This window comes from Mustela lutreola, chromosome 7 (genome assembly GCF_030435805.1).
Source record: "Mustela lutreola isolate mMusLut2 chromosome 7, mMusLut2.pri, whole genome shotgun sequence".
NCBI classification, from domain to species: Eukaryota; Metazoa; Chordata; class Mammalia; order Carnivora; family Mustelidae; genus Mustela; species Mustela lutreola.
In genome coordinates, this window is record NC_081296.1 from 123563643 (window position 1) to 123588453 (window position 24811).

The 24811-nt window shown below is 38.7% G+C and overlaps 1 protein-coding gene across 4 annotated transcripts in view; it reads left to right on the plus strand.

Moving 5' to 3' along the window:
- Positions 1–24811, plus strand: part of CATSPERB (cation channel sperm associated auxiliary subunit beta) — a 127295-nt gene that overhangs the window by 83966 nt on the left and 18518 nt on the right. For all 4 annotated transcript variants that reach the window (XR_009355753.1, XM_059182482.1, XM_059182484.1 and 1 more), the window contains 2 exons: positions 4787–4977; positions 20274–20609. Coding sequence is in view for 3 of the 4 variants with exons in the window: in XM_059182482.1 (XP_059038465.1) it covers positions 4787–4977; positions 20274–20609 (527 nt within the window). In the remaining variant the exon portion in view is untranslated. The remainder of the gene's footprint in view (positions 1–4786; positions 4978–20273; positions 20610–24811) is intronic.

Here is a 24811-nt window from a genome sequence, read left to right on the forward strand (position 1 = left end):
CATGGGGCTTGACCTCATGAACTTGAGATCATGACCCAGGTTGAAATCAAGAGTCAGAAAAGCTTAACCAACTGAGCCACCAGGTGCCCCTAAAATTAATTGATATTTTGTCCCTGCATATATAAATATATATATAAATATAAATATATTTATATTTATATATTTATTTATATATATATATATATATTTATATAATCCTAAACCCTAGATGTCTGATCTATCTCCACTCTTTATATTTTCTTAGGATGAGTTTAATTATGATCCCTTTGCCCCTCAAACCTTAGAAGACATGTCAGCTTATAAAGTGGTCCCATTATTTAAGATTTGGAGCGAACACAGGCAGGCAGAGTGTCAGGCAGAGGCAGAGGGAGAAGCAGGCTCCCTGCCAAGCAAGGAGCCCAATGTGGGACTCGATCCCAGGACACTGGGATCATGACCTGAGCCAAAGGCAGCTGCTTAACCAACTGAGCCACCCAGATGCCCCTCCATTATGTTTAATAAACAGGATGGTGCATAGTGAGATGGTGTGGTGAAAAGGCCACTGACAGTAGGCCACTGGGTGGGAAAGGGGCAGGGTGCAGTATGGCATCAGTCTTGGAATGGGAGCGTAGCACATGTTGGTAGTTAAGTTTGATGATAGTTGTCTATCTGTCCTTTTGCAGTGTTTTCCCCAGATATTCCTCTCTGCCTCAAGAATTCACTGACTTGTCTAATTTTAAGCCTCTCCTTCCAAATCTCCTTCCTTCCTCCTTTAAAAACTGGATTTCTTGCCTCTCCTGGAATGGCAGAGTGCTATTACCAAGAGCAATCCTAAATACTCAAATACAAGAGACTCCAATAGCAAAGGGGGGAGACAGCTTTGGTAGTTAAGGTAGCTACCTGGCCATTGGTCATTGACTTCAGAGGCAAAGAGGTTAAGGTTTTTGAGCGCGCGCGTGTGTGTGTGTGTGTGTGTGTGTTTAGTACACTTTACTCTTTGGAGAAGTTTTAGGTCCAGAGCAACACTGAGCAGAAAGTACAGTTCTCATAGACTCACCCTGCATACCCACACACCCCCCCTTTGCCACTATCAGTGCCCTGCATTATGGTGGTACACTTGTTACTATCCATGAAACTACACTGACATACCATTGTCTGAATGGATACAATTATTAATCTATTCACTTACTTAAGGACAGCTTGGTTGCTTCCAAGTTTTTGGCGATTATGAATAAAGGCTCTTATAAACATCCTTTAGAGTTTTTAAAGATTATTTATTTATTTATTTGACAGAGATAGAGATCACAAGGAGGCAGAGAGGCAGGCAGAGGGGGAAGCAGACTCCCTGCTGAGCAGAGAGCCTGATGTGGGGCTTGATCCCCAGATCCTGAGATTACGACCTGAACCTAAGGCAGAGGCTTAACCCACTGAGCCACCTGGGTGCCCCCTTCTTTAGATTTTTGTGTGAGCTTGTTTTCAACTCATTTGGATCAATACCAAGAAATGTGATTGCTGGGTCCCAGAACATTTTTAGCTTTATAAGAAACTGCCAAACTGTCTTCCAAAGTGGCCGTACCATTTGGCATTCCCACCCGCAATGAATGAGCGTTCCTGTTGCTCCACATCCTTGCATACATTTGATGTTATCAGCATTTCGTCGTTTTGCCATTCTATTTTTATTTTGTCAGAGAGAGAGAGAGAGAGAAAGCACAAGCGGGCAGAGTGGGAGGCAGGCTCCCCGCTGAGCAAGGAGCCCGATGTGGTACTCGATCCCAGGACCCTGCGATCATGACCTGAGCCAAAGGCAGAGGCTTAACCAACTGAGCCACCCTGCCATTCTATTTTTATTTACTTTTCTAAATTTTAAGTAGGCTCCACACCTAAGGTGGGGCTGGAAGTCACAACCCTGTGATTAAGAGTCAGTGCTCTACTGATTGAGCCAGCTAGGTGCCCCAAGTTTTGCTATTCTGGGGGGTGTGTAGTGGCATCTTGTGGTTGTTTTAATTTGCATTTCCTGATGACCTATGACACCGAGCATCTTTTCATGTGCTTATCTGCCATCTGCATACCTTCTGTAGTGAAGTGTCTGTTCAGATCTTTTGCCAATTTTTAATTGAGTTGTTTATTTTCTTACTACTGAGTTTTAAGAGTGTTTTGTATTGTAGGGGATCAGAATATGCCACACCAAAATATTCCAGCTTGGCCTACAGATTATTTTCAGCTGAAGGCAGTTGAGAAGAAGCAGAAAAAAGGGAAAAAAGCCTCTGACTTGAAACTGAAGTAACCCCTTTATAAAACACATGTAAAGACACTGTGATTCGGGATGCCTGGGTGGCTCAGTTGGTTAAGCGGCTGCCTTCGGCTCAGGTCATGATCCCAGCGTCCTGGGATCGAGTCCCACATTGGGCTCCTTGCTTCAGGGAGCCTGCTTCTCCCTCTGCCTCTGCCTGCCACTCTGTCTGCCTGTGCTTGCTCTCGCTTCTCTCCCTATGACAAATAAATAAATAAAAAAAAAATCTTTAAAAAAAAAAAAAAAGACACTGTGATTCACAGGGATAGGATTTCTAGACATCACACAACTGATAAATGACAGAACTGTTACTTCTCCTCTGGTCTTCTAACCAAGAACATAGATATTTATCATTTGCCTGAATTCTCATCTGAGAAAAAACTTGAAGGAAAAACAACAGTGAAGCAATTAAGCATGTGTGTGCACGCATGCACACACACACATTCTCTCTCTCAAATAAATAAATGAATAAATAAATAAATAAATTAATTAATTAAAAGAAAGAAAGAAAAAGAGGCCTGCTTGGTTGGCTCAGTCAATTAAGTGTCCCAGGACTCTTGGTTTCAGCTCAGGTCACAATCTCAGGGTCCTGAGATGGAGCCACGCCTCTGGTTCTGCCCTCACTGGGGAGTCTGCTTGAGATTCTCTCCCACTCTTTCCCTCTGCCCCTCCCCCTGTTCATGCACAAGCTCTCTCTTTCTCTCTCTCTCTCTTTCTCTCTCTAAAGAAACAGATCTTTAAAAAAATAGAAAGAAAGAAAAATAAGAGAAAGAAAAAAAATCTCTGCCCTCTCCCTCCCAAGAAAGGCAAGATGATCCCTAACCTCCAGAGAGTATCAGTTCAGAAACCTGAGCAGCATCTACATAACAAATCTTATTAAGCAAGACTTCTCTTTCATTAGTTTCCTTGTGCATTAACTTTTCTACAGTCTGGCACTCTAAACCTCTTTTCCTTTGTCTTGTCACTTCTCTACAAACTTACTGTTCTTTGTTAAAAATGCCTTGTAAACTCCAGGTTCTAACCATCCCCTTGAGTTCCTCCTCACTGACATTTCTCTCCTGTGGAAGCATGACACACAGGTTAATAAACTCTATTTGTTTTCCTCTTGTAATCTGTCTCTTGTCAGTTTAATTTCCAGGGCCCCAGGTGCAGAATCTAGGGAAGTAGAGGAGAAAAAAAGGCTTTTTTCTTGCTTTACAGTTTATTTTGGATAACCGTCCTTTATCAAATGTGTTTTTTGCAAATATCCATGCCCCGTGCCCCAATATGTGGTTTGTCTTCTAATTTTATTGGCAGTGTTTTTCACAGAGCAGAGGTTTTTAACTTCAATAAAGTATGGCTTATCAAGCTTTTTCTTCATGGATCATGCCTTCGGTGTCATATCTAAAAAGTCATCCGCATGACCAAGGTCATTTAGGTTTTCTCCTGTTAATCTTGTATGAGCTTTATCGTTTTGCATTTTATATTTAAGTCTGTGATCCACTTTGAGCTAATTTTTGTGAAGGGTGTAAGGTCTGTGTCTATATTTATTACTCTTTTTTTACATTTTTTAAAAGTGGATTTTTTTTCCTTATACTTACTCACTGTACAATTTCTTAGAAGTCTGATAAACATGGGTGTACCTGGGTGGCTCAGTGGGTTAAGTGACTGACTCTTGATTTGGCTCAGGTCATGATCTCAGGTCCTGGGATCCAGGCCCATACTGGGCTCCATACTCAGCACAGAGTCTGCTTGTCCCTTGCCCTTTGCCTACTGCTCTGCCTACCTGTTCTCTCTGTCAAATAAATAAATACATAAATAACCTTTTTTTTAAAAAGATAAACAGGATAAACATTAAGAAGCAACAACTGGTAACATTTGATGAATTACCAATTAATCTCTTAAATATGCATTTTTTATTTTCTAATTAATATTTTTCACCTTCTTTCATTTAGACATTATAGCATGACTGCTTTACTTATGTAATTAAAAACACTTTCTAAATGCAATTTTAATTGTTCCATTTATTCTAATTGGATCATGTATTATTATTTACTTAATTTTCCTATTATTGTGGTTTCTTATTTCTAATTTTTATCATAATTCCTTGATGAACATCTCTGTGTGGAAAGCTTATTTTTTTCTGCACTTCAAGTTATTGTCTTAAGATAGAACCCTGTCAGTAGACTTATGGATTCAGAGCGGGGAAAAAATATAATGCTAGAGCTCTTAATGCATGCAGTCAATTTGCTTTTTGGGAAGCTTGTATCAGTTTATAGTCCATTTGTGGTGGATGAGTGCCTATCTCCACTCAATCCTTGCTGCTCCTGAACCCTGTCATTTAAAAATATCTGCTAATTTGATGGGTGAGAAATTGTATCCAGTTGCTATAGTTGGTTAGTGAGGTTGAACAAATGTTAACCAAGTTTTCATTTGTTAGCTGTTTGTAGTACATTTATAAATCATGTGTTCACAAACTTGTTCATTTGAATCACTGTTTTATCCAGATGGCTTGATGTTTGTTGGTTTGGTTTTTAGGAAAACCGGAACAGCTTACATAAGAAAAATATTACATCATAACAATTCTGAAGGATTTTTGTCCTCTGTTATTGCGGAAGTGATAGACCCTTTTGGAATAGAAGAAGTGAATGAAAGCACATGTTTGTCTAGTTCCCTTACCATTAGTCATGTTGGAATTGACTCCTATAAACTTACTCTTCAACCACAAAGTAAGTGTAATAATGTAGTACATCTTTGATGGCTAGAAAAAAATGAAGAATTATCTTTTGGGAAGATTCTATAGATGAACAGTAGATTTCAAGATTTAGTCCATTTTGCAAGATACTGAAATCTACATACACTTGTGTTCCTGGAGGAATGTTTAATTCTAATATAACAAAACCTAGCTTAAACATCATTAATATTTCATATATAGTAGTGCCTTTCATTTATTTTTATAATGTTATTTTGTCTTAAACAGTATTCAAGAGAAGAGAAGAAAATAGGAAGTCCAAAGGAAAAAAGAAAGAAAGAAATATTAGAAGTCCATGTAGATTTTGCCCTACATATTAAAATAATTATGTAGGATATTTCTATTTTAAGGATTATATGCAACAGATATAAATCCAAAGTTAGTACCATTTATTGTAAGGATTTGGCTTTTATTGTGAGTAAATGGGAAGCCATTGAAAGCATTCAAGTAGAAAGTAACATGATTGGACTTTGGTTTTAACAAGATCACTTTGGTTCCTGTATTGAGAATGGGCTGGGCAGGTGTTAGAAGTCAAGAAGAAAAGCAGAGAAATCAGTTTTGTGATTGCAGTAATCAGGTGAGAGATTATATTAAATTTAAGGTGCCTGACATTCTTCCAAGTGGAGAAATGAGGTTCGTATTTAGGAAGACAAACCTGGGGTTCAGGGAAGGTATCTGGACTGGAGAGAGAAATTTGAGCAGTCAGTATTGATTCTATGAGACCAGATGACACCACCTGGAAATACGGAGTATAAATATGGAGTATAAATATGGAAAGGAAAAGCTCTGAGTTGCAATCCTTGGCATTGCAACAATTAGTGGTTAGGAAGATGGTGGAAGAGTCAGGACAGGAGAGTGGGTGGTCTATTCAGAGAAGAATTAAGAGAAAGTGTGAAGAAGACCTTTCAAGAAGGATGGAACCAGTAGGTCAGGTCAGATGAAGATGGAAAGCCAGCCAGTAGATCTGTGGGCAAGTCACTGGTAGCCTTGACAGAAGCTTTTTTTTTGGGTGGAACAGTGTAGACAAAAAGTGTGATTGGATTAGTTTCTAAACAATAGGAACTGAATTCCTATAAACAGAGAGGAATTGAAGATAGTGAATGAAAACAACTATCTTGGCAGGAATTTTGTTAAAGGGGAGGAAAGAGATTATGTGAATTGGAGGGAAGATGGGAAGGGATTTTTGTTGTTTTGTATAAAGTGGGAGAGATTATGGGATGACTGAATGGATCCGTTGGTTAAGCATCCAACTCTTGGTTTATACCTAGGTCATGAACTCAGGGTCCTGGGACAGAGCCCTGCGTCCACCTCCATACTTAGCAGGGAGTCTTCTTGGGATTCTCTCTTCCTCCCACTTGGTCTCTCCCCTCAATCTTTCTCCCTCTCTCTCTTTGTCTCTTTCTCCAGCAAATAAATAATAATCAAGTGGAAGAGGAGGGGAGGAGAAAGATGGCAGAGGAGTAGGAGACCTAAATTTTGTCTGGTCCCAGAAATTCAGCTAGGTAGTTATCAAACCATTCTGAATACCTACCAACTCAATTGGAGAGCAAAGAAAAGAATAGCAGCTATTCTATGAACAGAAAAGCAACCACTTTCTGGAACATAGGAGTGTGGAGAAGTGAATCTGAGGGGATATATAGGAAGATGGACCACAGGGGCAGGGATCCTCTGTCAGCCGGCTCCTGGCAAGTGAGAGCGGAGCAGAGCACAAAATCAGAACTTCAAGAAGTCGCTCCAGTGACTAAGTAGGGCTGGTGGACCCCTTGCTGGGACAGTGTGGTCTCAGGACCCTTGAGGTCATAGACCACAGGTGCTTGAGTATGGCAGAGCTCCCAGGTATCAGAGCAGGGAAGCCAGCTGCAAAGACAGAGCTGAGGAGGGGGCTCTCAGCTCAGGGTTGCCATAAACCAGGATCTGAGCATAGTTGGGCCACTACTCTTCAAGCAGGGATCCCATAAATGGCAGATCTGGAGAGACCATCCCCCGCCCTCAGGAGGAGCAGCACAGGAATCTGCTGGGTTTGTCAACTCCAAATGGGGCCACACGCCAGAGATAGAAATGCTCGTCATGGGCTGGGTGAGTAGAGTGCAGCCAGAGACCAGAGAGACAGGAGTGATTGACTGCTTTTCTCTGAGGGCGCACTGAGGAGTGGGGCCCAAGCTCTTGGCTCCTATAGGGCTGGATATTGGGAGGTATCCATTTTCATTCTTGTCCTCCAGGGCTATATGAAAAGCATTCAGGGAACAAAAGTTACTGAGAGCAAATCTAACCAGATTGCTTAGCCTAGTCCCCTGGCAAGGGTGGTGCAATTCCACCACGGGCAAAGACATTTGAGAATCACTGCAGCGGGCCCCTCCCCCAGAAGATCTGCAAGAACATCCAACCAAGACCAAGTTTACCAATCAATGAGAACTACAAAACTTCAGAGCGAGGGGAATAAGCACCTAGAATTCATGGCCTTTTCCCCATGATTCTTTAATCTTTCAGAGTTAATTTTTTTTTAATTTTCTTTATTTTTTCTTTTTCTCTCTCCTTTTTTGAATTTTTCTTCTTTCCTTTTTCAACCAACATCTTATCAATTTGTTCTTTAAAGTCTTTTTAAATTTTTGCTTTTGCCATCATCTTCAATCCCTTCATTGCATTTAACCTTGTTTTGTGTGTGTGAGTGTGTGTATATGCATATATATACAATTATATAAATATATACATATATGTTTTTCTTTCTTTAAAATTTTGGGATACAGTTTCTTCTAACACCAAAATACACCCAAAATCTAGGGCGTGGCTCTGTTCTATTCACCAGCCTGATCATATTCTTCTTTTCCTTCTTTCTTTTCTTTTTTTCTCTCTCTTTTCCCCCCAATTTCAGGTCTCTTCTGATTTGTTTAGTGTATATTTTTCTGGTGTCATTGTTACCCTTTTAGCATTTTGTTCTCTCATTCATTTGTCTCTGGACAAGTGACAAAACAGAAGAACTCATCTAAAAAAAAAAAAAAAACAAAAAAACAAACAAGAGGCCCTACTGACTGCCAGGGACCTAATCGATACAGACATTAGTAAGATGTCAGAACTAGAGTTCAGAATGACAGTTATAAAGTTACTAGCTGGGTTTGAAAAAAGCATAGAAGATGCTAGATAATCCCTTTCTGGAGAAATAAAAGAACTAAAATCTAACCAAGTCGAAATCAAAAGGGATATTAATGGGGTGCAATAAAAAATGGAGGCTCTAACTGCTAGGATAAATGAGGCAGAAGAAAGAATCAGTAATAAAGAAGATCAGATGATGGAGAATAAAGAGTCTGAGAAAAATAGAGATAAGCAACTACTGGATCATGAGGGGAGAATTCAAGAGATAAGTGATATCATAAGATGAAACAATATTAGAATAATTGGGATCCCAGAAGAAGAAGAGAGGGGCAGAAGGTATACTGGAGCAAATTATAGCTAAGAACTTCCCTAATTTGGAGAGGGAATCAGGCATCAAAATCCAGGAATCCTCAAAATCAATAATGATAGGTCAACACCCCATCATCTAATAGTAAAACTTACAAGTCTCAGAGACAAAAAGAAAATCCCAAAAGCAGCTCAGGACAAGAGGTCTGTAACCTACAAAGGTAGAAATATTAGATTGGCAACAGACTTATTCACAGTGACCTGGCAGGCCAGAAGGCACTGGCCTTATATATTCAGAGCACTAAATGAGAAAAATATGCAGTCAAGAATATTATATCCAGCTAGGCTGTCATTGAAAATAGGTGAAAAAATAAAAAGCTCCCAAGTCAAACAAAAACTAAAAAAATTTTCAAAGACCAAACCAGCTCTACAGGAAATACTGAAACAGGTCCTCTAAGCAAAGAGAGAGCCTAAAAGTAACAGATGAGAAAGGAGCAGAGACAATTTATAGTAAGTCACCTTACAGGCAATACAATGGCACTAAATTCACATCTTTCAATATTTACCCTGAGTGTAAATGGGCTAAATGCCCCAATCAAAAGACACAGGGTGCCAGAATGGATTAAAAAAAAAAAAGACCCATCAATATGCTGTCTACAGGAGACCTATTTTAGACCCAGAGACACCAACAGATTCAAAGTGAAGGGCTGGAAAACCACTTATGCTAATGGACATCAAAAGAAAGCTGGGGTGGCAATCCTTATATCACTCATATTAGATTTTAAACCAAAGACTATAATAAGAGATGAGGAAGGACACTTTATTATACTTAAAGGATCTACCCAACAGGAAGATCTAACAATTTTAAATATCTATCCCTAACATGGGAGCAGCCAATTAATAATAAAGCCAAAGAAACACATTAACAATAATACAATAATAGTAGGGGACTTGAACACCTTCTGCACTGAAAAGGACAGACATCTAAGCAAAAGATCAACAAGAAAATAGAGGCTTTAAATGACACAATGGACCAGATGGACTTCACAGATATATTCAGAACATTCCATCCCAAAGCAACAGTATACATATTCTCCTCTAGTGCACATGGAACATTCTCCAGAATAGATCACACTGTGGGTCACAAATCAGGTCTCAACAGGTACCAAAAGATTGGGATAATTCCCTGCATATTTTTGGACCACAACACTTTGAAACTAGATCTCAACCACAAGAGGAAAGTTGGAAAGAATTCAAATACATGGTAGCTAAAGAGCACCTTACCAAAGAATGAATGGGTCAACCAGGAAATTAAAGAAGAATTTCTAAAAAGTCATGGAAACAAATTAAAATGAAAATATAACTGTTCAAGAGGCTCCTGGGTGGCTCAGTGGGTTAAGCCTCTGCCCTCAGCTCAGGGTCCTGGAATCAAGCCCTGCACTGGGCTCTCTGCTCAGCAGGGAGCCTGCTTCCCTTCCTCTCTCTCTCTGCCTGCCTCTCTGCCTACTTGTGGTCTCTGTCTTCAAATAAATAAAATCTTTAAAATATATATAGATATATAGATCTATATATCGATATATCTATAGATCGATATATAGATATACCTATATATATCTGTTCAAAATCTCTGGGACACAACAAAGGCCATCCTAAGAAGAAAGTATATAGCAATACAAGCCTTTCTCAAGAAAAAAGAAAGGTCTCAAATACACAACCTAACCCAACACTTAAAGCAGTTGGAGAAAGAACAGGCAAAGAAAGCCTAAATCAGCAGGAGAAGAGAAATACAAAGATCAGAGCAGAAATTGATGAAATAGAAACCAAAAGAACAGTAGAACAGATTAATGAAAGTAGGAGCTGGTCCTTTGAAAGAATTAATAAGATTAATAAAGCCCTGGCCAGACTTATCAAAAAGAAAAGAGAAAGGACCCAAATTAATATAATTAGTGACTGGGCCATCCAGGCACCCAGGACCCAAAATAATAAAATCATGGATGAAGAGGTGAGATCACAACCAACAGCAAAGAAATATAATTATAAGAACATATTATGAGCAACTATGTGTCAGCAAATTAGACAATCTGGAAGAACTGGATGCATTCCTAGAGATATATGAACTACCAAAACTGAACCAGGAAGAAATAGAAAACCTGAACAGACCAGTAACCAGCAAGCAAATTTAAACAGTAATAAAATTTCCCAACAAACAAGAGCCTGGGGCCAGATGGCTTCCCAGGGGAATTCTACCAAACATTTAAAGAAGAATTAATTCCTATTCTCCTGAAACTGTTCCAAAAAATAGAAATGGAAGGAAAACTTCCAAACTCATTCTGTGAGGCCAGCATTACCTTGATCCCAAAACCAGACAAAGACCCCATCAAAAAAGAATTACAAACCAGTATCCCTGATGAACATGGAGTCTCACCAAAATATATTCTTACCAAAATACTAGTCAATAGGATCCAATAGTACATAAAAAGGATTATTCAGCAGGACCAAGTGGGATTTATTCCTAGGATGCAAGGTTGGTTCAACATCTGCAAATCAATCAATGTGATACAATACATTAAAAAAAATAACAAGAACCATATGATATTCTCAATAGATGCAGAAAAAGCATTTGACAAAGAACAGCACCCTTTCTTAATCAAAACTCTTCACATTTTAGGGAGAAGAGGGTACATACCTCAATATCATCAAAGCCATCTATGAAAACTCCACAGTGAATATCATTTTCAATGGGGAAAAACTGAGAGCTTTTCCCCTAAAGTCAGGAACACAGCAAGAATGTCCACTATCACCACTGCTATTCAACATAGTACTAGAAGTCTTAGCTTCAGCAATCAGACAACAAAAAGAAATAAAAGGCATCCAAATCAGCAAAGAAGAAGTCAAACTCTCAGTCTTTGCAGGTGAAATGATTCTTTATCATATCAAGCCAAAAGTCTTCACCCCAAAACTTCTAGAACTCATACATGAATTCAGTGAAGTGTCGGGATATAAAATCAATGCACAAAAATCAGTTGCATTTCTATACACCAACAACAAGACAGAAGAAAGAGAAATTAAGAAGTTGATCACATTTACAATTGGACCCAAAACCATAAGATACCTAGGAATAAATCTAACCAAAGAGGCAAAGAATCTGTACTCAGAAAACTATAGAATACTCATGAAAGAAATTGAAGAAGCAAAAAGAAATGGAAAAACCTTCCATGCTCATGGATCAGAAGAAATATTATGAAACTTTCTATGCTACCTAGAGCAATCCACACATTTAATGCAATCCCTATCAAAATACCATCAACTTTTTTCAAAGAAATGGAACAATCCTAAAATTTGTATGAAACCAGAAAAGAGCCAAATAGCCAGAAGAATGTTGAAAAAGAAAACCAAAGCTAGTGGCATCACAATTCCATAATCAAACTTTATTGGAAAGCTATAATCATCAAGACAGTGGGGTACTGGAACATAAACAGATGCATAGATCAATGGAATGGAATAGAGAACCCAGAAGTAGACCCTCAATTCTACAGTCAACTAATCAACAAAGCAAGAAAGAATGTCCAATGGAAAAAGACAGTTACTTCAACAAATGATGTTGGGAAAATTGGACAGCAACACCCAGAAGACTGAAACTAGACCATTTCCTTACACCACATACAAAAATATACTCCAAATGGGTGAAAGACCTCAGTGTGACATAGGAATCCATCAAAATCCTTGAGGAGGGAGGAGTCAAGATGGCGGAAAAGTAACAGGCTGACACTACTTCAGCTAGCAGGAGATCAGCTAGATAGCTTATCTAAAGATTGCAAACACCTGCAAATCCATCGGCAGATCGAAGAGAAGAAGAACAGCAATTCGGGAAACAGAAAAACAACCACTTTCTGAAAGGTAGGACCGGCGGAGAAGTGAATCCAAAGCGACGGGAAGATAGACCCCGTGGGGAGGGGCCAGCTCCCAGCAAACGGCGGAGCAACGGAGCACAAAATCAGGACTTTTAAAAGTCTGTTCCGCTGAGGGACATCGCTCCAGAGGCTAAACCGGGGCAAAGCCCACGCAGGGTCACAGAAGGATTGGGGGTGTCTGAGTGTCGCAAGCTTGCGGGTATTGGAACGGGAAAGCTGGCTACAGAGACAGAGCCAACAGTAAGCTCACAGCTCGGGGTTACCTTGAACCCGTCCCAGGCTCGGTGAGATCGGAGCGCTGCTGGAGGTCAGGCAGACGGGAGTAACTGGCCGCTGTTCTCTGAGGGCACACTGAGTAGTGGGGCCCCGGGCTCTTGGCTCCTCCCGGCCGGAGACCAGGAGGCCGCCATTTGTATTCCCGTCCTCCGGAACTCTACAGAAAGCGCTCAGGGAACAAAAGCTCCTGAAAACAAACCCGAGTGGATTACTCAGCCCTGCCCCTGGTAAGGGCAGTGCAATTCCGCCTGGGGCAAAGACACTTGAGAATCACTACACCAGGCCCCTCTCCCAGAAGATCAACAAGAAATCCAGCCAAGACCAAGTTCTACCTACCTACCAAGGAGTGCGGTTTCAATACCAAGGAGAGCAGCAGAATTCCAGAGGAGGAGAAAGCAAAGCACGGAACTCATGGCTTTCTCCCTGTGATTTTTTCAGTCTTGCAGTTAATTTAATTTTTTTCTTTTTCATTTTTTTCCTCTTCTTCTGCTAAAATTTTTTTAACTTTTATCCTTTTCTTTTTTAACGTTTTTTGGCTAGTTTATCTAATATATATATATTTTCTTTTTTATATTTTTCTTTATTCATTTTCTTTTTTTAAATTCTTTTCTTTTCTTTTCTTTTTTTCTTTCTTTCTTTTTGAACCTCTTTTTATCCTCTTTCTCCCCCCTCACGATTTGGAATCTCTTCTGATTTGGTTAAACATATTTTCCTGGGGTTGTTGCCACCCTTTTAGTATTTTACTTGCTCTTAGCTGGACAAAATGACAAGGTGGAAAAATTCACCACAAAAAAAAAAGAACAAGAGGCAGTACCGAAGGCTAGGGACCTAATCAATACAGACATTGGTAATATGTCAGATCTAGAGTTCAGAATGACAATTCTCAAGGTTCTAGCCGGGCTCGAAAAAGGCATGGAAGATATTAGAGAAACCTTCTCGGGAGATATAAAACCCTTTCTGGAGAAATAAAAGAACTAAAATCTAACCAAGTTGAAATCAAAAAAGCTATAAATAAGGTGCAATCAAAAATGGAGGCTCTCACTGCTAGGAAAAATGAGGCAGAAGAAAGAATTAGTGATATAGAAGACCAAATGACAGAGAGTAAAGAAGCTGAGCAAAAGAGGGACAAACAGCTACTGGACCATGAAGGGAGAATTCTAGAGATAAGTGACACAATAAGATGAAACAACATTAGAATAATTGGGATTCCAGAAGAAGAAGAAAGAGAGAGGGGAGCAGACGGTATACTGGAGAGAATTATTGGGGAGAATTTCCCCAATATGGCAAAGGGAATGAGCATCAAAATTCAGGAGGTTCAGAGAATGCCCCTCAAGATCAATAAGAATAGGCCCACACCCCATTCCTAATAGTAAAATTTACAAGTCTTAGTGACAAAGAGAAAATCCTGAAAGCAGCCCGGGAAAAGAAGTCTGTAACATACAATGGTAAAAATATTAGATTGGCAGCTGACTTATCCACAGAGACCTGGCAGGCCAGAAAGAGCTGGCATGATATTTTCAGAGCACTAAACAAGAAAAACATGCAGCCAAGAATACTATATCCAGCTAGGCTATCATTGAGAATAGAAGGAGAGATTAAAAGCTTCTAGGACAAACAAAAACTGAAAGAATTTGCAAACACCAAACCAGCTCTACAGGAAATATTGAAAGGGGTCCTCTAAGCAAAGAGAGAGCCTACAAGTGGTAGATCAGTAAGGAACAGAGGCAATATACAGTAACAGTCACCTTACAGGCAATACAATAGCACTAAATTCATATCTCTCAATAGTTACCCTGAATGTTAATGGGCTAAATGCCCCAATCAAAAGACACAGGATATCAGAATGGATAAAAAAACAAAACCCATTTTAAGCCCGAAGACACCTCCAGATTTAAAGTGAGGGGGTGGAAAAGAATTTACCATGCTAATGGACATCAGAAGAAAGCAGGAGTGGCAATCCTTATATCAGATCAATTAGATTTTAAGTGAAAGACTATAATAAGAGATGAGGAAGGACACGATATCATACTCAAAGGGTCTGTCCAACAAGAAGCTCTAACAATTTTAAATATCTATGCCCCCCAACGTGGGAGCAGCCAACTATATAAACCAATTAACAACAAAATCAAAGAAACACATCAACAATAATACAATAATAGTAGGGGACTTTAAAACTCCCCTCACTGAAATGGACAGATCATCCAAGCAAAAGATCAGCAAGGAAATAAAGGCCTTAAACGACACACTGGACCAGAGGGACATCACAGATATATTCAGAACATTCCATCCCAAAGCAACAGAATACACATTCTTCTCTAGTGCACATGGAACATTCTCCAGAATAGATCACATCCTCGGTCCTAAATCAGGACTCATCCGGTATCAAAAGATTGGGATCATTCCCTGCATATTTTCAGACCACAATGCTCTGAAGTTAGAACTCAACCACAAGAGGAAGTTTGGAAAGAACCCAAATACATGGAGACTAAACAGCATCCTTCTAAAGAATGAATGGGTCAACCGGGAAATTAAAGAAGAATTGAAAAAAATCATGGAAACAAATGATAATGAAAATACAACGGTTCAAAATCTGTGGGACACAACAAAGGCAGTCCTGAGAGGAAAATATATAGCGGTACAAGCCTTTCTCAAGAAACAAGAAAGATCTCAGGTACACAACCTAACCTTACACCTAAAGGAGCTGGAGAAAGAACAAGAAAGAAACCCTAAGCCCAGCAGGAGAAGAGAAATCATAAAGATCGGAGCAGAAATCAATGAAATAGAAACCAAAAAAAAACAATAGAGCAAATCAACGAAACTAGGAGCTGGTTCTTTGAAAGAATTAATAAAATTGATAAACCCCTGGCCAGACTTATCAAAAAGAAAAGAGAAAGGTCCCAAATAAATAAAATCATGAATGAAAGAGGAGAGATTACAACCACGCCAACAAATTTGACAATCTGGAAGAAATGGATGCATTCCTAGAAACATATAAACTACCACAACTGAACTAGGAAGAAATAGAAAGCCTGAACAGACCCATAACCAGTAAGGAGATTGAAACAGTCATTAAAAATCTCCAAACAAACAAAAGCCCAGGGCCAGATGGCTTCCCGGGGGAATTCTACCAAACATTTAAAGAACTAATTCCCATTCTCCTGAAACTGTTCCAAAAAATAGAAATGGAAGGAAAACTTCCAAACTCATTTTATGAGGCCAGCATCACCTTGATCCCAAAACCAGACAAGGATCCCATCAAAAAAGAGAGCAATATCCTTGATGAACACAGATGCAAAAATTCTCACCAAAATACTAGCCAATAGGATTCAACAGGACATTAAAAGGATTATTCACCACGACCAAGTGGGATTTATTCCAGGGCTACAAGGTTGGTTCAACATTTGCAAATCAATGTGATACAGTACATTAATAAAAGAAAGAACAAGAACCATATGATACTCTCAATAGATGCTGAAAAAGCATTTGACAAAGTACAGCATCCCTTCCTGATCAAACTTTTCAAAGTGTAGGGATAGAGGGCACATACCTCAATATCATCAAAGCCGTCTATGAAAAACCCACCGCAAATATCATTCTCAATGGAGAAAAACTGAAAGCTTTTCCACTAAGGTCACGAACATGACAGGGATGTCCATTATCACCACTGTTATTCAACATAGTACTAGAAGTCCTAGCCTCAGCAATCAGACAACAAAAGGAAATTAAAGGCATCCAAATCGGCAAAGAAGAAGTCAAATTATCACTCTTTGCAGATGATATGACACTATATGTGGAAAACCCAAAAGACTCTACTCCAAAACTGCTAGAACTTGTACAGGAATTCAGTAAAGTGTCAGGATATAAAATCAATGCACAGAAATCAGTTGCATTACTCTACACCAACAACAAGACAGAATAAAGAGAAATTAAGGAGTCCATCCCATTTACAATTGCACCCCAAACCATAAGACACCTAGGAATAAACCTAACCAAAGAGGCACAGAATCTATACTCAGAAAACTATAAAGTACTCATGAAAGAAACTGAGGAAGACACAAAGAAATGGAAAAATGTTCCATGCTCCTGGATTGGAAGAATAAATATTGTGAAAATGTCTATGCTACCTAAAGCAATCTACACATTTAATGCAATTCCTATCAAAGTACCATCCATCTTTTTCAAAGAAATGGAACAAATAATTCTAAAATTTATATGGAACTAGAAAAGACCTCGAATAGCCAAAGGAATATTGAAAAAGAAAGCCAATGTTGGTGGCATCACAATTCCAGACTTCAAGCTCTATTACAAAGCTGTCATCATCAAGACAGCATGGTACTGGCACAAAAACAGACACATAGATCAATGGAACAGAATAGAGAGCCAGAAATAGACCCTCAACTCTATGGTCAACTAATCTTCGACAAAGCAGGAAACAATGTCCAATGGAAAAAAGACAGCCTCTTCAATAAACGGTGTTGGGAAAATTGGACAGCCACATGCAGAAAAATGAAATTGGACCATTTCCTTACACTACACACAAAAATAGACTCAAAATGGATGCAGGACCTCAATGTGTGAAAGGAATCCATCAAAATCCTTGAGGAGAACACAGGCAGCAACCTCTTTGACCTCAGCCGCAGCAATATCTTCCTAGGAACAACGCCAAAGGCAAGGGAAGCAAGGGCAAAAATGAACTATTGGGATTTCATCAAGATCAAAAGCTTTTGCACAGCAAAGGAAACAGTTAACAAAATCAAAAGACAACTAACAGAATGGGAGAAGATATTTGCAAACGACATATCAGATAAAGGACTAGTGTCCAAAATCTATAAAGAACTTAGCAAACTCAACACCCAAGGAACAAATAATCCAATCAAGAAATGGGCAGAGGACATGAACAGACATTTCTGCAAAGAAGACATCCAGATGGCCAACAGACACATGAAAAAGTGCTCCATATCACTCAACATCAGGGAAATATAAATCAAAACCACAATGAGATATCACCTCACACCAGTCAGAATGGCTAAAATCAACAAGTCAGGAAGTGACAGATGCTGGTGAGGATGCAGAGAAAGGGGAACCCTCCTACGCTGTTGGTGGGAATGCAAGCTGGTGCAACCACTCTGGAAAAGAGCATGGAGGTTCCTCAAAACGTTGAAAATAGAACTGCCCTATGACCCAGCAATTGCACTACTGGGTATTTACCCTAAAGATACAAACGTAGTGATCCAAAGGGGCACGTGCACCCGAATGTTTATAGCAGCAATGTCCACAATAGCCAAACTATGGAAAGAACCTAGATGTCCATCAACAGATGAATGGATAAAGAAGATGTGGCATATATACACAATGGAATACTATGCAGCCATCAAAAGAAATGAAATCTTGCCATTTGCGACAACATGGATGGAACTAGAGCATATCATGCTTAGCGAAATAAGTCAAGCAGAGAAAGACAACTATCATATGATCTCCCTGATATGAGGAAGTGGTGATGCAACATGGGGTCTTAAGTGGGTAGGAAAAGAATCAATGAAACAAGATGGGATTGGGAGGGAGACAAACCATAAGTGACTCTTAATCTCACAAAACAAACTGAGGGTTGCTGGGGGGAGGGGGTTTGGGAGAAGGGGGTGGGGTTATGGACATTGGGGAGGGTATGTGCTTTGGTGAGTGCTGTGAAGTGTGTATACCTGGAGATTCACAGACCTGTACCCCTGGGGAAAAATATATATGTTTATAAAAAATAAAAAATTTAAAAAAAAAATCCTTGAGGACAACACAGGCAGCAACTTCTTCGACCTCAGCTGTAGCAACTTCTTTCTAGACATATCGCCAAAGGCAAGGGAAGCAAGGACAAAAATGAACTTTTGGGACTTCATCAAAATAAAAAGTTTTGCACAGCAAAGGCAACCAACAGAATGGGAAAGATATTTGCAAATTACATATCAGATAAAGGGCTAGTATCCAAAATCTATAAAGAACATATCCAACACAACAACCAAAGAATAAATAATTCAGTCAAGAAATGAACAGAAGACATGGACAGACATTTCTGCAAAGAAGACATCCAAATGGCCAACAGACACATGAGAAAGTGAGCCACATCACTCGGCACCAAGGAAATACAATTCAAAACCACAGTGAGATACCACCCCACACTAGTCAGAATGGCTAAATTAACAAGTTGGGAAGCAATAGGTGTTGGTAAGGATGCAGAGACAGGGGAACCCTCCTGCACTGTTGGGGGGAAAACAAGCTGGTGCAGTCACTCTGGAAAACAGTATGGAGGGTCCTCAAAAAGTTAAAAATAGAGCTGCCCTACAATCCAGCAATTGCACTATTGGGTATTCACCCCAAAGATACAAATGTAGTGATCTGAAGGGGCAGGTGCACCCCAATGCTTATAGCAGCAATGTCCACAATAGTCAAACTATGGAAAGAGCCCAGAGGTCCATCAACAGATGAATGGATAAAGAAAATGTGGTATATTTATATCTATCTATTTATCTGTATCTATATCTATCTATATATCTCTCTGTGTGTATGTATATAGGAATATTACACAACCATCAAAAAAACCCCAAAACCTTGCCATTTGCAATGACATGGATGAAACTAGAGGATATTATGCTAAGCATAATAAGCCAATCAGAGAAAGACAATTATCATATGATCTCACTGACATGAGAAATTTGAGAAATAAGAGAGAGGATCATAGGGGAAGTGAGGGGAAAAATGAAAAAAGGTGAAACCAGAGAGGAAGAAAAACCATAAGAGATTTTTAATCTCAGAAAACAAACTGAGGGTTGCTGCAGGGGAGGGGGGTGAGGTATGAGGTAACTAGGTGATGGACACTGGGGAGGGTATGTGCTTTGGTAAACACTGTGAATTGTGTAAGACTGATAAATCACAGACCGGTACCACTACAAAAATTAATACATTGTATGTTAATAAAAAAATAATAAAGTGGGAGAAATTAGAGCATGCATACACAACAAAGGGAACAATGAGGGTCTCTTCTGACTACTTCTGTTGATTTTTTCAGAATGAGGAGAACATTGGTGTGCTGGTATCTTTCCTGAGGTATCAAAGACATTTGAATGTGGTGACCTCCCCTTCCTTGAAACAGCCTTCTTATGGATCCTCTCACATCATCTTATGTGGGGATGTTCCTCACAGTCCTGCCCTAAAGTCTAGTTCTTTTAAATATTCATGCCCTTCCTAAACAATCAATTATTCATCTACTCAACAAATATTTGTTGAGCACCTTCTATATAATAGGCAGACCTTTAGGTCCTGGGGAAACACTGGCTACATTATCCTTCTCTTATGTTATCCTTCTCTTAGAATCACAATAAAGATTCTAAGTTATTAAGGTTCTTGGTAGTTCTAAAGTAAAGAAATCAGCTTTCTTATACTTACTTAGCCCTATGAAGGTATCTTTTTTTTTCCCCCTGCAGGGGATTTTAGGGAACTAGTTTAATAATAAAGGTTTAAGAATATGTTTGTGTTTGACATATTTGTGATAAGTACAAAATAATTTGAATTCTAACCTCAAATCTGGCCAGTGTGTTCCCTGGTTAAGACCACAGTTTAAAAACTCAAAAATGTTTTCATCAGTTTTGTCCACCAGGATTCTTGAATAACATTGGCTATTTTATTTTACAATAAATTATTCCTTTTTTAGCTCCAGGTACTAATGCCTCATTTCAAGACCTGGACGTAGAGAAGACTGTGGTGATTCCTGGTCATAGCAGCTTCCTGATCACAAGCATTTTAGATGATAAGAATGCTTTAGCTATTGCTACCATGCCTGACAGAATACTCGACAATATGATCATCCCAAAAGACTCCTGGTTCTTACACAACTTGGGGCACAGAAATGGACGAATGTGGTCTATATATGCAAAACCGTGTAATTATTGGTTTCAACAGGATCATTCCCTATTCCTCAATGTCCTGAAATACATTGATCTGGGGAAATCTTACACTTTCAAAGTTAAGGTTATACCTAATACAGAAGGTAAGTTTATTTTTACTGGGAAACATCAAAAGGAGATGTTTTTCTTGAGTGTAAAATATACTCTTTGATATTGTCATTATCTTTGGCTTACATGGTAGCTGACATTCTGTTAATAATGGTATTAGCTTCTAATTATTGAACACTTACTATGTTCTTAGGCTCTGTACTAAATTATTTTTATGTATTTTTTCACTTAATACTTACAACAACTCAAAAAGCCTAGATTTTAATTCTCATTTATAAACGAGGAAAATGATGTTATGTTAGCAGCCCAAGTTTACACAGGATTTTAGTTTAGATTTTTGCTGTCCGCTGAAAAGAAACCTGTTTAGTTACTTTGGTATTGTTGCAGTTATTTCAAGTATTTATTTTGAGCCCCCAAAATGGATTTTAAATAGTATTCTATTTTTCCCATTTTCCATGGCATTTATTTATTACAAAAATGAAATTAAACTTCCTAAAGATGAAGGAGAAATGGCATAAAGGAAAATAAAACAATAATTTTGGCAAATAACTGAGCTAGAAAGAGGAAAGGAAGATGAAGGGAAGGGGGCGGGAAAGAGAAGAAAATTCTGTCACCAAAGTGAAGAGGGAACTCAAAGCCAAAGAAATTAGCTACTTTGTGGCTCCCTGAAAGATGTGAGACTTAGATATGGGCCATGTTGGCAGAGGGATGGATTTTAATACCCAACTGTTGGCAGAATATAATTTGTGGTAGGAGGCTGGAACCAAAACCAGTAAGTAAAGCTGGGAGCTTAAATTATGAAAAGGGGATTATGAAAACTTTATCTTTCAACCCAAAGAGGGTGCTCAGGGAACTACCATCTCCATGAGACCCAAAGTGGGAAAAAAGGATCTCCTGTAAAAACGGCAAACTCCAGGACTGTGTAACGCCTAGAGGCAACACACTAATTGTAGAAATCCCAAGCTGAGAAGTAATTTTAATGCCTGGGCCCCAGCTTAAGCAAGCATAAAACTTTTTGTAGGAATATTTCCATAGTCCAGGGAACATAGACTTCCATGGAAAATAGATCTCCATCAAACATGAATTGAGGAAAACATTTTAAAACCATGTAACCAAATGACCTAACGGAAGAAAAGAGAACTTGATTTTTATTTTCATTTTATTTATTTATTTATTTACTTACTTATTTACTTACTTATAAAGTAGACTCCACACCCAGCATGGAACCCAAAGTAGGACTTGAACTCATGACCCTGAAATCAAGATCTGAGATCAAGAGATGGCTGCTTACCTGACTGAGCCATCCAGGCACCCCAAGAACTTGATCTTTAATCTCCAAGGACTTAAGATAATAGAAAAATCCGAAAGACACTATATGTAAAACTCTCGGAGAGATAAAAGAAGATATATGAATCATAATGAAAGAACAAAACACAATTTTTTAAAAGGCTCATTTGAAAAACAAAACCAAACGCATTTATACAAATGAAAATTACCCCCCCAAAAAATTGGAGGACATCTTTTTGTGTTTCAATCAATACTGTGGCACTTAAATATTGTTAAAAAAAAAAAAAAGCAACCTTCCTCTTGAAACTCTTAAAATCTTTTCTCATTGATTATATAATTGTCCATATTTCCTTCAAGTAATTGTAGAGTTTTAATTTAATTTAACTTTCCATCTAAGTCTTTAATTTACATTGATTTCACTTTGATATATTATAGGATATATTATAGGTGATTAGTGAGTTATTCCAACCACAGTTCTTGAATAGTGTGACCTTTCTTAAGTGACTTCAGAATACAGTAAACAATTTACCTATCATCTTGACCATTCTGGATTTTTAAAACTCTGTTCCTATTTTATCTCTTCATATTCCAGTGCAAGGCCCACAGTGTTCTAAATAGTTCAGCTTTTAAACATATCAAATCCATTGTTGAATGGTACAGTTTTACTCATTCAGTTTGATGGAAGCAAATAGTAATCAGAAGTGAAGAAAAGCCTAGTGCATGCTACTCAAAATGTGGGTGGCTAGACCAATCACATCAGCAGCACCTAGCTGCTTGTTAGAAATGCAGAATCTTTTGTAATTCCATGCAAATCTTAGGGGTGTTTTTCTATTTTTGTGAAAAACCCTATTGGAATTTTGATATGGATTGCATTGAGTCTGTAGGTATGGACATTTTAAGAATATTCTTGTAATTTATGAACATGGGCTGTCTTTCCATTTATTTGTGTCTTCTTCAGTTTCTTTCACTGTTATCTCATAGTTTTCAGTGTACAGGTCTTTTACCTCATTGGTTAAATTTATTCCTATGTATTTTATTCTTTTTAGTGCTATTGTAAATGAGATTGTTTTCTTAATTTCGCTTTTGGATAGGCTGTTGTTAGTATTTAGAAACACAAATGATTTGTGTTCTGGATTCTGGGGCATTACTTATCTCTATGTAAGGTCCTGTTACCTACAAACAGAGGCAATTTTACTTCTTCCTTCCTTTCTTTCTTTCTTTTTTTTTAATTTGACACAGACAGATAGAGTTCACAAGTAGGTAGAGAGGCAGGTAGAGAGAGAGGGAAGCAGACTCCCTGCTGAGCAGAGAGCCTGATGCGGTTCTCAATCCCAGGACCCTGAGATCATGACCCGAGCTGAAGGCAGAGGCTTTAACCCACTGAGCCATCCAGGTGTCTGTATATTACATTATCTTAATCAAAACATTATGATGCTGGCATAAAAGGCAGACACATAGCCCAATGGACCAAAATAAAATAGGCAGCCCAGAAGTAAGTTAATTAATCTTTAACAAGGGAGCCAAGAACATGCAGTGGAAAAAAATAGTCACTTCAATTAATGGTATTGGGAAAACTGGTTAATCACACCCAAGAGAATAAAACTGAACCCTTATCTTACTAATTAATGAAATTAATTAATGAAACAAATTAATTACTTAAATGGATTAAAGGCTTAAATGTAAGATCTAAAACCTTAAAACTCCTAGAAGAAAACATAGGGGAGAAGATCATTGACTTTGATCTTGACACTGACTTTTCTGGATATGACACAAAAATCAAAGGCAACAAAAACAGAAGTAAATAAGTGGGACTACATCAAACTAAAAAGCTCTGCACAACAAAGGAAACCATCAGCAAAATGAAAAGACAGCCTATGGAGTGGGAGAAAATATTTGTAAACCTTATTCTGGTAAGCAGTTAATATCTGAAATGTATAAGAAACGCATACAACTCAATAGCAAAAAAAAAACAAACCCCACAAATAATGCAATTAAAAAATGGGCAAAGAACCTGAGTAGATGTCTTTCAAAGAAGACATATGAGGGGTGCCTGGGTGGCTCAGTGGGTTAAAGACTCTGCCTTCGGTTCAGGTCATGATCCCAAGATCCTGGGATCAAGCCCCACATCGGGCTCTTTGCTCAGCAGGGAGCCTGCTTCCTCCTTGCTTTCTCTGCCTGCATCTCTGCCTACTTGTGAACTCTGTCTGTCAAATAAATAAATATTTTTTTAAAAAAGACCTGTGAATGGCCAACAGATACAGGGAAAAGTGTTCAACATCACAAATTATTAGGAAAACGCAAATCAAAACCACAGTGAGATATCACCTTAAACCAGTTAGAATGGCAAGTGTCAGAAAGACAAGAGATGAGAAGCACTGGTGAGGATATGGACAAAAAGGTAACCCTCATGCACCGTTGGTGGAAATGGAAACTGGAGCAGCCACCATGGAAAGAATGGCAGTTCCTCAAAAAATTTGAAGTAGAAGTACCCAATGTTCCAGCAATCCCACGTCTGGGTATATATCTGAAGGAGACAAAGTCAGGACCTCAAAGAGATATCTGCACTCTGATGTTCATTGCAGGTTATAATAGCCAAGGTACAGAAACAACCTAAGTGTTGGTTGATGGATGAATGGATAAAGAAAATGTGTGTGTATGTGTGTGTGAGTGAGAGAGAGAGAGAGAGAGAGGACATGGATTATTATTAAGCCATAAAAAAGAAGAAAATCCTGCCATTTACAGCAACATGGATGAATCTGGAGGATATGGAAAGTCAAATGAGCCACAAAGAGATCAATAAGTACGGTATCATCTCACTCAGGTGTGGAATCGAATTTTTAAAAAGTCTAACTCACAGAACTAGAGGATAGAATAAATGCTAGTTGCCAGGGGTTAGGCAGTAGAAAAAATGGACAGATGTTGGTCAGTGGAATACAAGCTTCTTGTTGTA